The sequence below is a fragment of the Podarcis tiliguerta genome (genome assembly GCF_965153285.1).
Source record: "Podarcis tiliguerta genome assembly, chromosome: 2".
Lineage (NCBI taxonomy): Eukaryota > Metazoa > Chordata > Lepidosauria > Squamata > Lacertidae > Podarcis > Podarcis tiliguerta.
Genome location: NC_139535.1, coordinates 46,833,819 through 46,849,253, shown reverse-complemented (window position 1 = coordinate 46,849,253; position 15,435 = coordinate 46,833,819). Strand labels below are relative to the sequence as shown.

General features: G+C 39.0%; 1 protein-coding gene across 1 annotated transcript in view; it reads left to right on the top strand.

Moving 5' to 3' along the window:
• The window catches only part of SYN2 (synapsin II), a 141,884-nt gene that overhangs the window by 60,965 nt on the left and 65,484 nt on the right, over window positions 1-15,435 (top strand). Inside the window, exons 2-5 of the mRNA XM_083429179.1 lie at window positions 1,011-1,068; window positions 2,908-2,999; window positions 6,142-6,298; window positions 11,814-11,903. Of these exons, the coding sequence (XP_083285305.1) occupies window positions 1,011-1,068; window positions 2,908-2,999; window positions 6,142-6,298; window positions 11,814-11,903 (397 nt within the window). The remainder of the gene's footprint in view (window positions 1-1,010; window positions 1,069-2,907; window positions 3,000-6,141; window positions 6,299-11,813; window positions 11,904-15,435) is intronic.

Sequence of the window (15,435 nt, the reverse complement as noted above, 5' to 3'; positions counted from 1 at the left end):
ATTTACTTGCATCAGGAGCACTTTGTTTTGTTAACCTTTCTCAAGCTGGCAAGCAGCTGCTCTCTTTTAAAAGTGCGTGGCTTGGCCACTGCTGATTTACCTTGCATAGTAGCTGTAAACTAAGCAGGGGATCACAGTCATTACCAAACGAGTTTTTATAGGAGCTTCCAAATGTTTAATATTCCCTTTTTTCATGAATGGATGTAATTTAGACATTACATGACCCTATTTCAATATTGCTGCAAATCTCCCAAGTTAGTATGCTGGGAATAATTAAGGCTTGTTGATGTTTTTTCTAAGCACTGAAGGCGCCACTTAACTTTGGAATTGGCCCAAGTTCTCAGTAAAGGAACACTTCAAAAGTTAGTCAGAGTTTAGTCCTCTGAATCAGCAAATCCAAGAATATGCCTTATAAAGTTATGCTGGAGGGGGGAGAAAACATATTTTAAAAATAAAACATTCAGAAAGGTTTTAATGCTTTTCTACTTCTACTTTTAACGCTTATGTGGAATTAAATCACTGGATGTATTCGTGGTCTCGTTTTGTTTAACATTTTGTTAGACTCCAGATGGCATAATTTAGTGTTCGGTATTGGTGTTTATTTTCAAAACTGAAGTCATTTGTTGAAACATGAATCATGCCAGAGATCAGTTGTTTAATAATTGCCTCATCGAGCGGATGTTTACAAAGAAAAGGTGAATCTGAGGGGGAGTGTTTCACCCTAATTGGAATACAGTCCATATGCCAATATATAAAGTAGATTCTAATTGTTTTTATGTGTCAATCTTTCACTGTGTGCATATATGAAATATACACCAAATTTTATTTTTTAAACATCAGCTATAAATATAATCTTTCCAATAAGGTAAGTTTAAATGAGATGTTAAAATCCATCCAATAACTTTAATAATGTTAAAAGTGCATTGCCCAGCTTGCCAAAGACTAATGCCTTAACTCTGCTCATACCATTATATTTACACCAGATTTATTGTAGTTATTTTCTTTTTCAGGGCCAAATCTTTTCGTGGGAAAAAGGTCCATGGGGAATATGACATTAAAGTTGAACAGGTATCAATTTAAGAATTTCATTTCATTTTTACATACACTATTTTTTCCATATTTCTGTTTGTTATTATTTATTTATTTATATATCTCTTTATCGATTTACATGATTTGTATACCATCCTTAGCATGATCACAGGGTGATTAACAAAATCAAATAAGAATTTTTAAAAATCCATAAAATCGTACAATCCTTAAAATATACAACTCCATTCATAAAAGTTCATTGGATAGCAATTGACTAATAGCAACAGCAGCAACTAATCCATTCATATGATCAGGTCTCTCCTTCAAACACCTGCTGAAAAAGGCGCTTCTAACCAGCTGGCTAAACTGCAAAGTGTTGAGGCTGGACATCTCAGTAGGGAATTCCACATGTGAAGAGCCTCCACTAAAAATGCCCTTTTCTGGGCCACCACACCATGTACATCATTCTGGGATGGGACCACCAAGAGGGCCTCATCTACTAAACTTAGAGCATGAGCAGGCTAACATGGAAGAAGTTGGAAGTTGGGCTTGCGGAGGTTTGGGTGCCAGACCGTTAAGGGCTTTAAATGTCAAAGCAAGCACATTGAGTTGGGCCCAGAAAACAAGTGGCAATAATTTTCACTGTTTTAATATGGGAGTAATATGCTCACAGCCTGCTGCTCCCACCACCATACTTGCTGCAGCTTTTTGCACTAGCTGCAGTTGCTGCCTTCAGGGACAGCTGCACATAAAGTGCATAACAGTAGTCCAGTTTGGAGGTTGCCAGACCATAAATAACTATGGCCAGGTTATACCTATCTAGATGGGCCTGTAGTATGCTCACCGAGCCAGAGATAGATGCTCCTAGGCACCAAGGTCTCAAGTGACAATGATGGTTCCCAAATTATTCACCTGCTTCTCCAAGGGGAGAGCAGGAAATTCTACTAACTCCCAGACACAGCTCCTGCCCACCCATGGCACTTACGTCTTGTCTGGATTCAGCTTCAGTTTTAACACCTCGTCAGCCCATTTGCTACTTCCACTCTGCCTCTCTTGGTACCAATGGAACAGAGAGACAGAGCTTACTGCAAAACGCCTGATGATTGCTCCCAGTGGTTTCCTAAATAACAACTTGTGTCTCATGTGTTGTTAAAATACAGTACTCGGTTTGTTGAAGAAAGAACACATGAATATCACTTGGAAATCTGTCAGGACTATAGTGAAATTACACATATACTTTTATATAAAACCAGTATAAATGCAGGCTACAGAAACTCTGCACAGCTGGTAGATCCATGACTTTCTTCTGAAGTTGTACAGTGACTAGTATCAGCCTGAAAGTTAGTTCTTATATCAACATATTATAAAAGGTGTTCAACAGGAGCCAACCCTATTAATCCAGAATTGTTTGTATGGAGTTTTCCCCCCAAGTGCACGATAACCATTTCACCTTATTTTTAAACCACACATTTGTACTTGATATGTGGTAAAAATTATTCTTATTTTTTGGCAGAATAGCAGGATACCCTGGAGACAGAATGATTTGATCAACTGTATAGATTTAAAGATAGTGTGTTTTTCTGGACACATACTGTTTCTGGCTTTCACCTGAAAAATATTTCCAGGAGTGGGATAGGATTCTAAACAGGATTGCTAACTCGTGCCTTAAGAAAAGAACTCCTGTAGTAACTTCTGGCAACTTCTTCTGGCACACTCCTCAATGAAGGGAGAAGTTTCACATGTCCGAAGTCTTCCTTCCTTCGGATGACAGAGATAGGAGCATTAACCCTAAGTAGAGTAACAGCTTAATTAAATACGCGAAGAGGAATTTAATCTGACACAATTGATTATGGGGGTTCTTTTTTTCTTTTCTTACAGGCACAGTTTTCAGAGGTCAATTTGATAGCTCATGCTGATGGCAATTATGCTGTTGACATGCAGGCGTTCCGAAATGGCACTAAAGTTGTTAGGTAAGTTGTTCCCCACCCCCCTCCCCATAAAAACTGAAATTAACTTAAAGCAGTTGAAAACTACCATATTGCTAAAACCAACAATGTTCTTTGGAATTATTAAATTAGATCAGCATTTAGCCAGAGGCGAAACTAGGCTTTATTCCACCTGGGTCAAATGACCCTGTTTGCCCTCACCCACCCACATGCATTTGCTTACACACACACATAGGCTGGCAGCCTCAATAGCACCCCTCTGGAGGCTTCACCTGGGGCAATCAAGCAAGCAAGCAAGCAAGCAAGCTCTCTCTCCCCCCCCCCCCCCGCCCCGGTAGCTATGACTGATTTAGCAAACTCTGTTTTGATCACTTTGTAACTTGTAAAGCAAAAGAACAACTCTTAACAGCAATGAGACATAGCAATGAAATTAGCTTTGGACAAATTTAACAAATTTATTTTTCAAATTATAAAAATATTTTCTGAAACTGTTTATTCCTTTGGTTAGGGTATTTGACTCATGTTGCTTGTTTCTTTAAAGGTGATTTAGTATTTGTGGAAGCTTACCTCCAATACTATTCAAAACTTCCTGTCTTTGCAGAACTGATGATTCATTATAATAAAAAAACACACCTTCCAGTAGCACCTTAGAGACCAACTAAGTTTGTTATTGGTATGAGCTTTCGTGTGCATGCACACTTCTTCAGATACACTGAAACAGAAGTCACCAGACCCTTATATATACTACGGCAGACCAACACAGCCACCTACCTGTAACTGCCATTATAATAAAGTCATCTACTATATTGTACTAAGAAAGGTTTATTAGGTGTTGCGCCTGTTCCTTTGAAATAAATAGGAGAGGGAAGGAACCCCACAAATAACAAATGGTGCTGTGATGCACCAGTGATTAATACTTACAAAGGGCTCATTGCAGAGAGTTGGACTAAAAGGCCCTTCGGGAACCCTTCCAACCCTACAGTTTTATGATTCTATGATTCACTTCTCCTGGAGGGATCCCCATACCAGAATCTTATTCTTCCCATTATTCTTCCCTTTCCCGCTTGGAGCATACATATCATGATGCCAAGGTATTATTGGAAGGCAGTTAGTTCAGCTGGTTAAAGTGTGGTGCTGATAATGCCAAGGTTGGGGGTTCAGTTCCCATGTGGGCCAGCTGCATATTCCTGCATTGCAGGGAGATGGTCCTCTACAATTCAGCTCTACAATTCTATGACATGTGAGCTTCTTTGAACAACGCTCTGAATAGTGCTTTCATTTCTGCTGCAATGGGACATGGGGGAGCCAGGGCTCTGGTATGACCTGTGTGAATCTTTCCTTGCATCAGGGTTATTTATGCCTGCAATACAGCTAGACCAAGCCCATAGTAATTCAAAAGGCTAGCAAATATTTCTGCTGATTAAATGTTATATTAAATTACCAAACTGTGCATGAGCTGTAAATATAATCAGGGAGGAACAATGTATTGATTTACAGTGGTACCTCAGGTTACATATGCTTCAGGTTACATACGCTTCAGGTTACAGACTCCGCTAACCCAGAAATAGTGCTTCAGGTTAAGAACTTTGCTTCAGGATGAGAACAGAAATCGTGCTCTGGTGGCATGGCGGCAGCAGGAGGCCCCATTATCTAAAGTGGTGCTTCAGGTTAAGAACAGTTTCAGGTTAAGAACGGACCTCTGGAACGAATTAAGTACTTAACCAGGGGTACCACCATATAAAGATATTGCAGAACATATCTAAAAAATGATGGGTAAAAAGGTTTATTTATTTATTTATTTATTTATTTTTAAAAAAAGCTTATTTGAAATTCAGTTGCACTCCCAAGGATTTCTGCTTCAGAATTGATTCATATGTACTTCTGTGGTATAGCTGATGCTTCCATGTGATTGGGATCCCATACCATAATTGCAATGTCTGAAATTAGGAAACAAATAGTGGTCATAGGGGATGCGGTTAACTGCCATTTTCTGGCATTGTCTTTTTCTAGGGGGCAGCAACAGTGCAGTATTTATGGCAGCTGCCCAACTCACCTGGTTTCTCATTCCAGATGTAACTACTCTGATGTGAATTTTTTTGAGATCTAGGAAATAGGGTACAATAGAGTCACTCCGCCCATGAATAACAAGAGGAAGAGGATCAGAGCCATAAGTTTCTTCCTAATTGGGAAGCCCATTGCAAAGGATTGAAATGAAAGCAAGGCATGTCTCTCAACATCACAAATGTTAGAGAATCACTCTATATCATAATTCACTGATTCTCAGCCCACTTGTGCTGGGACCAGTAACCTGGCAGGAATGTTTGCTGACCTAATAAGAGGGGAAATGACTATATTGCTTGTAAGAGGCGAAATGGCTCAGTAGCACTCAGGTGCTCCAAAAAGCTACCATATTATAGGGTAGCCTGCCATCTTGTATCTATAGCTCCTTGCTCCATCATGCAACCTCCTTTTATCTATTTGTTGTCTCCTGACATCCTATATTTTGTGCTCCTAATTCTCATACCTTATCACCTCAGTCCTGGCACTTATTTCCAACAATCCCAAGATGTTTCCTGCTTCTTTCTTAATAATTGTAGTTTATAGGTACAGAGTGCTTTACTAAATGCTGCCCTACAGCTGATTGCTCCAGTGTCCCAGGCAATAAAAATTATTCTGATTGTTCTTTTCTTTTCCTACAGGTGTTGGCTTTTCCCTTTAGTTATCTAAGTAATATGGTGTATTAGGAACAAATATCAAAGATACGGTTTTCAGTGAGCATGCAGTTGCTAGATCAGAGCTGCATCACTATAGATTATAAGAGATGTCACTTGGGTAGACCAGGTGTAGCTGGGGAATCTGGAGCTTCTTCACTTGGATGTGCACCCTAGTCTTAAGCATACTTAGTCAGAAGAAACGCCCATTGATTTCAGTGGGCTTACTTCCAAGTGAGCATGAATAGGACCACAGCTTTAGTAACACAAATCATTGAAAGAAGAACATTGGGTTTATGGGGAGGGGGGAATCCCCTGACTTTCAGTGCAAAACGTTTCATATGAAAAAAATATAGTAACCTTTGTTCTCTTACATTCTCTTATGTTTGTATTACTTTCATTTATAAGAAAAGTAGCTTATGGAAGAAACGTTTAAATTCTCTTATTCTCCTTAGATCATTCAGGCCCGACTTCGTTCTTGTTCGACAACACTCGTTCGGCATGGCAGAAAATGAAGACTTCCGTAACTTAATCATCGGGATGCATTATGCTGGCATCCCAAGCGTTAACTCCCTAGAGTCAATCTACAACTTCTGTGACAAGCCCTGGGTGGTAAGTTGACAGAAATTCCTGAGTTTGAAGACAACCGTCGCTTTGAATTGGAAGGTTGGGGAAAAGTAAGGAGCCGTTTTGTGTGATGCATGACAAATCTGGCCATCTAGATTTTTTTAAACATTGTTAACGCTATATTAGTCCAGTGGCGGGCTCATTGATTGCCCCAACAGCTATAATTTTAATTTCTCATGTGAAAATACAAAACACTTTTACTGTATGCTGTTTCGCTCCTTTATTACATTTTTATTGTCTTTACTCTAAAGAGCTCAAGGTGGTGTACATGTTCACATCTCCCTGCCCCCTGGCTAATTTTTATATATACAAAAAAAATTTGAGGTGGGTTGGATGAGTAGAGGTTTGAACTTGTGCCTGTCTAGTCTGAGTCCAACACTCAAACAACTACACCACATTTGCTCCAAGTGACAGTCTGTTTGTAGCCAAAATAGCACCATCGGTGCAGAAAAGAGAGTGATCAGAAGGTTTTGGGGGCACTCCAAGGTTTGCAGAAATACAAACATTTTAAGGAGGTACAAAAGCCTAAAGGGCATCCTCCTCCTCCACACACCCCATAAAAAGCCATCCCGTTAAGGGCTACACATGCTCAGTGGCCACGTAATGCTCAGTGGATGATGTGACTTGAGGTGGGGAGTGGGAGAACAGTAAACGGGAGAGACGGAGAACAGAATTGAATAGAACTGAGCATCTTGGAATGGGATATGGCTGTCTGAAACCCTGAATGGGAACACTCCACACTGCATGTGTGCAGATCCCACTGGTAGATATTATGAATACAATTGCTCCTGCTGTGCGTAGAGCCCTCATCTTTCTCAATTTTGTTACATCTTCCTACTGCTCTTCCTTGAGGTCTCTGTGTGTGTGCATGCTGTAGTGCCCACAGAATCACTTCTGCAATCAGAAAGTTAATGTGAGGTGATAAGCTTTTTAGGATGCCTTTGCCTTAGAGCAAGCTCTTTAAAAATGCTGGCACTAAGGACAAAACCAGTTATACTTGAATTCGGCATTTTTCTTCCTTAGGCTTCTCAGTCTTGACATTCCTGCTATTGTTTTAAAAGGTTGCTAGCATTTGGGACTAGCCATGCATGCCCTTATCATTTAAAACCAGGATGCTTTTATCTTTCTTCACCCAGCCCTTTGCATAAGAAACTGGCTTTATAGATTTACAACATAAAATTGAAGAGCTGGAACATGCCAGTCTGAATGAAAGCATAAATGTCTGAGTGTTCAGCTGGTAGGATGGGTTTATGCTATAAAAAATTACTACCAGCTTGTCATTTATGAATAAACTTATCATTTATCACATTTTATGAAATCATGTTTTACTGAATGGCTGGGTAGATCCTTTTTAGAGATACGGCATGCGGGAGTTCTAATATTTTTTGTCACGTTTTAGCAAAAGATTTTGGCTCTCTAAAATGCATTTATTTATTTATACCCCACCTTTTCTCACAGGAGCTTCAAGTGGTCTCCACCCCCAACCACCATCCTATCCTTGCAATAACCCTTTGAGGTCTGTTAAGCTTAGAGATCACTAGGACGTGGGTGGCGCTGTGGTCTAAACCACTGAGCCTAGGGCTTGCCGATCAGAAGGTTGGCAGTTCGAATCCCTGTGAGTGGTCCCTGCTCCTGCCAACCTAGCAGTTCGAAAGCACGTCAAAGTGCAAGTAGATAAATAGGTACCACTCCGGCAGGAAGGTCAACGGCGTTTCCGTGTGCTGCTCTGGTTTCGCCAGAAGCGAAATGCTGGCCACATGACCCGGGAAAAACTGTCTGCAGACAAACATCAGCTCCCTCAGCCAGTAAAGTGAGATGAGCGCCGCAACCCCAGAGTCATTCATGACAGGATCTAACTGTCCGGGGTCCTTTACCTTTAAGCTTAGAGATAGTGATTAGCCCATTATGAGCTTCATACATGAGTAAAGATTTCAACCTGGGTCTCCTTTTTGATAGGGATCTTTGCTTTCTGTCTGGGTTTGGGGGGGGGGCACGTTCCAAGCATCAAAAATTTTTCTTCTGTGAAATGGATATTTTCTGGTACCCACAGCAACATTGAATGTAAAAATGACAAGTGATCTGTCAACTCCAAAATACCCTAGAGCAGTTATGGGGAATATGTGGTCCTACAGATGCTATGCTCTAACTTCCATCACCCCTGAGCATTAGCTATACCCGTTGAGGCCTATGGGAGATGGAGTCCAATATCTGGAGGGCCACATGTTTCCACCCTGGCCCTAGGCAATAAATAATGCATATTCTTAATCCATGGATACCACTCTCACCAGACCCTGGGATAAGGAATAGAACATACCAAGCTGCATTAACAGAACTGAGAGAACATATACAATAATTTCAGTAATCTCCATACAATCTTTTTTTTTTAAAAAAAGGAAAGCAGCACCTTTCAGATCAATAGAACTTCAGTCAACACAAAACTTACAGAATGCAAAAAAAAAAAGGGGGGGGAGGATTAATATGGCAGTAAGCTCATTTATTCAAAAGCCATAAGAGCTGGCTAAGTACCCCACCAAGATAATGACTGAGAAGGGGTTCACATATAACCTTTCATCCCATAGAGCATCAAAGTATGTAAAAGAGTAACCAAAATGATCAGGGAGCTAGAGCAACGCCTCTACATGAAAAGGTTAAAATGTTGGCAACTGTTTTATTGGGAGCCAGGGGGCAGCAACTAAGGAGGAAGATGCTAAACATATATCATGATATTATTCATGGTACGGAGAAGGTGGATAGAGAGAAATTATATGATTGTTGTCTGCTGCTTCCCTCCTGCAGCAGTCTTAGAGAGACCCCATTGGAAAGTTCTGTGCTCATTTTTGTGTATGGAAGCAAGACATGAGGCCATTTCCCATTTAGGTGTAATTACTTAAATGCTGTATATTAGGGAGAGAAATGTCCTATTCTGTTTCATGGCACATGCTAATATTTAAATGCATGTGAATAAAACTAAAATAGTAAGACTGTTATTATCTAAGTCTCTAATTATAGCATTAGCATTCAGTGTACCCTATACCTAGGGATTTCACTCAAAGCTACAATGTTCCGCTCTTAGGATAACAAAATATATCTTGCACATTCTTTTATTATCAAATGAAAGAGCTCTCTTGCCAAGTGCTTACTATTATCTGTACAAAGCATTGGTGGTACACATAAAGATTTCAGCTGACAATCCCTTCCTCTCACTCGAGAAAAGCTCTTTAATAGACGAAAAGACAGCTTTTATATGAGAAAGGTAAGAATACAAAGTGCTAGCAATACAAAGAAAATGCACTAAGAACAAGAATTCTTACTGTAAAATCTATGAAGACATTGAACTATCAAGCACAGTCAGCCTCGTACATCATGGAATCACAGACAGTGATCCATTTCCCCAAAGAAAAAGTAGATAGATGGAAAGCAAACAGAACCAAAGATGTTTAATTCCCCCCCCCGCTGCCCCATTTTTCTTCCCTGTTATTTTTATACTTAAAAACAAATCACATAGATAACATCACTCGAACTGAATAATATTCAAATGAATCACATTCATTTTCTTTTTTGATCAAAGAACAGATGTTGTAAAATCTCTTGTGCTAGAAATTTTCTGAAGTATAAGCATAGATGTTGCTGGTATATGTTATTGTTGTTTCTTATAAACGTCAGATGTTTAGTTACCAGGCAAAACACAATTACCATAACATTCTCCCATATTGATTTGTGTTATTTTTTCTTTATTACCACACATACAGTTGAAATGAAAATAGCTCTAGAGGGGACTTGAAACACTAGTTATTAGCTTGAAGAGATCTTCTCATTCTGGTTTCCCACCATTTCGTGGACTGTGCCATATTTAAAATTTATTCAGAGTCCTAAGTTGCTAGTGCTGCTTTTTCCTGCTAATTTGTTGAAGTGACAAATCTTTAACTTATGCTTATCATTCATGTTTTGTGTCATTGTGCATCCAGCTGGACTATGTGGGCTGGCGGCAGAAAATTGTCTGTTGGAGGCTCAACATTTTTATTAATGGAGAATTAAGTGTGTGATTAGAGCATAGCACGATCCTCAACTCCAATGTTGCTGTGGCTCTGGAGGGCTGTTGATTCTGCTGAGAGAAGTCCCACAAAGATACAAAGATACTGCTGTGATTACAAGGCTGAGTCAAGGATGTTGTTGTTGCAACTGAGATTTCATAGTTTGAAGTCTGGAAATGAGGGCATATGGAATTAAGTTCTCCTTCATAGGTGTGGCGTGTATGAGAATTGCCTTAAAAACCTGTTGGATGGCCGGTGGTTTTGCAATCTTATAAAATAATCCCATAGGAAAAGTGCACTGAAATTCTCCTATTTGGAACCCTGATTCTAAATTCTTCTACACTGGGGTGAGAAATTAGGTCCAGCATGGGTCCTGGTTTGGCCTATGACGCCACTCTCAACCAAGCATGCCCAGCTACCCCACACCTGAACGTTGGTACTTAAAGTGAGCTTTCAATTGTTCCATGGTAAGCAGGACTGTGAAAGGGTGCCCCACTGGGATGAGCTGCACTGTATAAAATCTGTGCAGAAGTGTGTCAGATGAGCAGTGCTAAATGCTGATATCCAGTGCACTTTTCTAAATTTAAATGCCATTAATTTAATGTGGGATAATCGGTGCTGGAGAAATTTGAAAGGGCTTCCTAGATCAGAGGTATCCCTCACAGAAACCCCAAAGAAAATGATGCAGGCTCCAAGTAAAAAGAATAGGCCTTTATTGAATACCAATATGCTTATGGCTTAAAAATCATAGAGAGGCCACGAAGAGCTGTATCCAAAGCAATGATTCTTATACACTCCCAGGTTACACATGTGATTTACATTCACCATTCAAAGAATCACAGCAGTCTTCCCATAGCGGTTGCAACCCAGTGTCATCATCCTGAACCAATCAAAATCATTTAGCTCCTCGTTGTAATATCAGTCAATTACATATAATCATTTTTCGGTGTCTTTCTTTATTAAGACTTTGACTAATTTCCCTGTTCATTAAATGTCTCCCAATATCCTTTTGTATCTATCTACAAAACAATTCAAGATTAAGCATAACTGCCATGACTAGTTGATTCTCTTTTCATGCATAAGGCGGTCACCATGGATTCTATCAGTTTATTCTTTTCTGTGTTCCAAAACGAACATTCACTAAATACAGTACTTAAAAGCAGCTTGTTCTTTACTGTAAAAAGTAGGCACAGGCCTTTTTAGTTTAGCTAAGCCATAGGCTCAAAAGAAAATGGAATTGCCAAAACAATACAGATGTATGTAATTATTATTTTCTCCATCATTCGCACTTGCATATTTTACTTTTTATGCATTCTTTTTCTGTAGGTGGGTAATCAGAATATGGTAAACTAGAAGGGATCTTTTAACAGGCTCTTGAATTTTTGATAGATAGTAATTATGGTGCTGAATAACAGTGCTGAAGTAATTTTGAGCTTTGAGCTTAGAATTCTGTTTATTTTCTTTTGCAGTTTGCTCAGTTGGTGTCCATCTACAGAACCTTGGGACCAGAGAAGTTCCCTTTAATTGAGCAAACCTTTTATCCCAATCACAAGGAAATGGTAGGTGTGAATAACAAACATAAATACCAGTTGATTCTATGTAGTAGGGAAAGGAGCTATAATAATGCATGATTCACATTATAGCTCTGCCCACCAGCTATTACTTGATATCAAATGCTACTTAAAAGTTGGTTTAATCCAACAGACCTTAACTTGGTTAACTACCCAGCTGAAATATCTAAAGTTCTGAAAATGGGGAAAACATTATTTAACAGACTTTAGAAATAAACCATTAGAAACACTGAAATGAAATATGTACTTTCCGGAGAAGAATTCAACGTAGCTGTCACTGACTCATCCTCAAATGCTGTTGTGGTTTTTGAGTGCATTTGATTCATGGATTGCTGTTAACAATTGGTTTCTGTGATTATACACATGTTCAGCTTTATACTAACAAGCATTTCTCCTCTCACTTTCAAATATGCAATCTAGTATGTGATAAAATAATGGACTACTGGAAAGGAAGCCTGGAGTGGCTTCCCACATCCTCTTATTTCTCCAGACCAATAAATGTAGTAGTTTGAATGTGAGTAGGAAGGATATTTTAGGATGAGAGCGTCATTCTGGGAGAAATCTTTCCCTATCTCATCTTAGTTGCGATAACAAAAGAAAACCATTGCTGGGCAGGAAACAAGCAAGCAAACAAAAGCAACCAAAAATTAGTAGCCATCAGGAGAGTGTTCAGACTTGCATCTGAAACTCAGGAAAATCACCCACTCTCTTCCATACCTCCAAGTTTGGACCTGGGACCCAGACTGAAGAGGGGTGGGATGATCCTGCACAGCTAGGAAGCCTTGGGAACCTTGTGCAATTGCAGGGACAATTGCTGCCACCGCCGCCGCAGCTCTGAACTTGTTTTGTTGAGCTGTGAGTGTGTCAGAAGTGCACCAGCAAAAACAACAAACACCCACTGTCCTTTTTCAGTTCTGGAAGGGAAAGCTGGGGCTTGTTTGGCACTGTATTTCTGTAAGCAAGTCCCAACTTTCCACCCAACCTAGAAGCTGGAGACAAGCAAAGAAGTCTGTGGACCTCTGAATCGCAACACAACTGTGAGGATGATCCTTGCCCAGTTCCATTGATGGAGGGAAGTCTGTGGTTTGTCATGCTTGCCAGAGAGTTGTGGTACACGAACCACAGTAGGACTACTGAGCTGAATTGTAGTTTGAAGAAGTCATTGTTGACTTTAGACAGATAGAGAACAGTCTGTGTTAGTATCAGGTAGTACTATTTTGAAAAGCCTGCTATAGAATAGTTGCTATGCACTGGAAGAGTAGCATTGTTAAATGTTAAATTGTTAAATGTACAGTACAGGAATCACAAACTGGAAAATACAAAATTTGCTGTGTGGGTGGTTGAAACACCATTTCATACTGCAAGTGCTTGTTTTTTTTCCTCCTCCAGCTCTGGCAGATTCAGTGATGGTGTTTTTCCCCCCAAAGAGTACAAGAGAAGCAGAATGAGGAGCACTTTACAGATACACTCTGTTACTGTGGTGTTTGCTCTGAAATATAAATGACAAATCCATAATCCTGAGTGTTTAGAAACACATGTCTTGCCCTTTATATGCAATATATTTAATCTGAATCTCCTCGGAATTTGGGCTGTGTTGGAAAGATTGCTAGCTTCTCTAATTTGTATTCTTAGCATGTCTCTCACTTGCCTTACGAGCAAATGAGGTAGGCTTTGGAAAATCCTCTGCTAGAGCCAGAAATTTCTAGTTAACAGTAGGTTAGGGTTACAAGTTCTGTATTCATGAAGCTCCTAAGGCTGCAAGCCTAATCTCACTTACCTGGGAGTAAGGCCCATTGAATTTAATAGGACTTACTTCTGGATAGTATTACACTGTAGATTACATACCTGGGTGTTTCCCAACAGCATATGTTTCCCAACTTGCATTTGAATTAATTAATTTCTAAATTAGATTCTCTGCTAAAAAAGTACATGACAGAATATGCCTAGCCCTTTCTATTGATTCAAAATATTTTATTATTAAACAACAATTATTACTAAAAAAATTCTACACCATAAAAAGTGATTTGTAGCACAGTCCTAGATATGTTTACTTGGAAGTATGGCTCCTTAAATTCAGTGCAACTTCCCAGTAAAAATGCATTCTAATACATATTTACCTCTGAGCATAGTGTGGCTTACTTCTGCATAAACATATGTAGGATTGCACTATGTGTTCAGGATTGCAATGCTAGTTGAATTTGGTTTTCTGATGTTTACCTGACATTCCTGAGTCTGAAATATTCACCTACAAGATAGTAAAAGAATGTGTGTCCTCTTTTCTATACCAACACCACAAAGTCATGATATCTTAATAAAATTATTTTGCTGGCTGATAAAATGTCTGATTAATATTCTGTATGAATATAAACATTACCATGGTTCTTCATTTGCACATGTATTCGTTTATTATGGACATTTCACATAAGCAGTGATGACTGTAAATTTGAAGATTCTTCCTGTTGTGATTCTTTTTCTCTGAGGGAGACTTTGTAAAGGCAGTGACTTGGAAAACAGTTGATGCAGAATGACAGATAGATTTTGCAGTTTCTGTGAAAAGCTTAGCTGCTGTTGTGGGATGATCCAGAGAGAGGGAGAGGGGATTCTCACTAGTAATGTTGGAGCCAAACCACAGTACTTAAAGATGTTGTCTAGGCAGATTTTTTTGGTGAGGTTTCAAGAGTTTCTCACAGTTCCCTTCCCCTCAACAACTTGCTGTTCAGAATTTTATACCAGTGTATTCTGAGTCCCTAGGTTTGAAGCTGATCAGTCGGATATACTTGTATTTCTTTAGAAAAGTCTTGTGTTCTGTATCCCCTCAAAAAAGCAGTAAACTGCAATTGCACAAAAATAGCACTCTTCTTAACTGCTTCAGTAGATGGCTTTTAAAAATTAGAATTTTTTAGTTTTAAATGCTTATTGCTGCTAGAATAAAAGCTTAGCCATTTCCTTGATGTATTTTCACATTTACTGAAGGAAATCAGCAGTTACAAATTGACCCATGCTGCAGATTGAAATAATAGATGAGGAAATGTTGGGATTTATTTTTCAAGGAAATTACATTACTTGCTTTGTAGGTACTTGCTTTGAAGTACCTGCTATCTACTATGTAATTTATGGGATTAAAAAATCACATGCATGATACAGTAGAATATGCTTGCTATATTTAGTCTTACACTGAATAACTTGTTTCACACAAAAAAAATATATAAATGTTGATCAAAAATCCATTTTGGAAAATGAAAGATATTTTTTCAGAAAAAATAATGTGAGTTATATGCTTATTGAAGCCAATGTTTCAGTGCCAAAGGGCTTAGAATAAAAACTTGTGCTACTATATATATATATATATTCATTTTCTATGGAGTCACATTTCTGGAAATTGTTGTGGTACAACAAAAAAGTTGACTTCTACATTCTGCAAAAACTATTGCATATTCAGCTGTTTAAACATTGTTTTAGGAAGTAGATATCCTTCATAGCATGTTTCTACATAACAGTATAGTCCTAAGCATGTTTACTG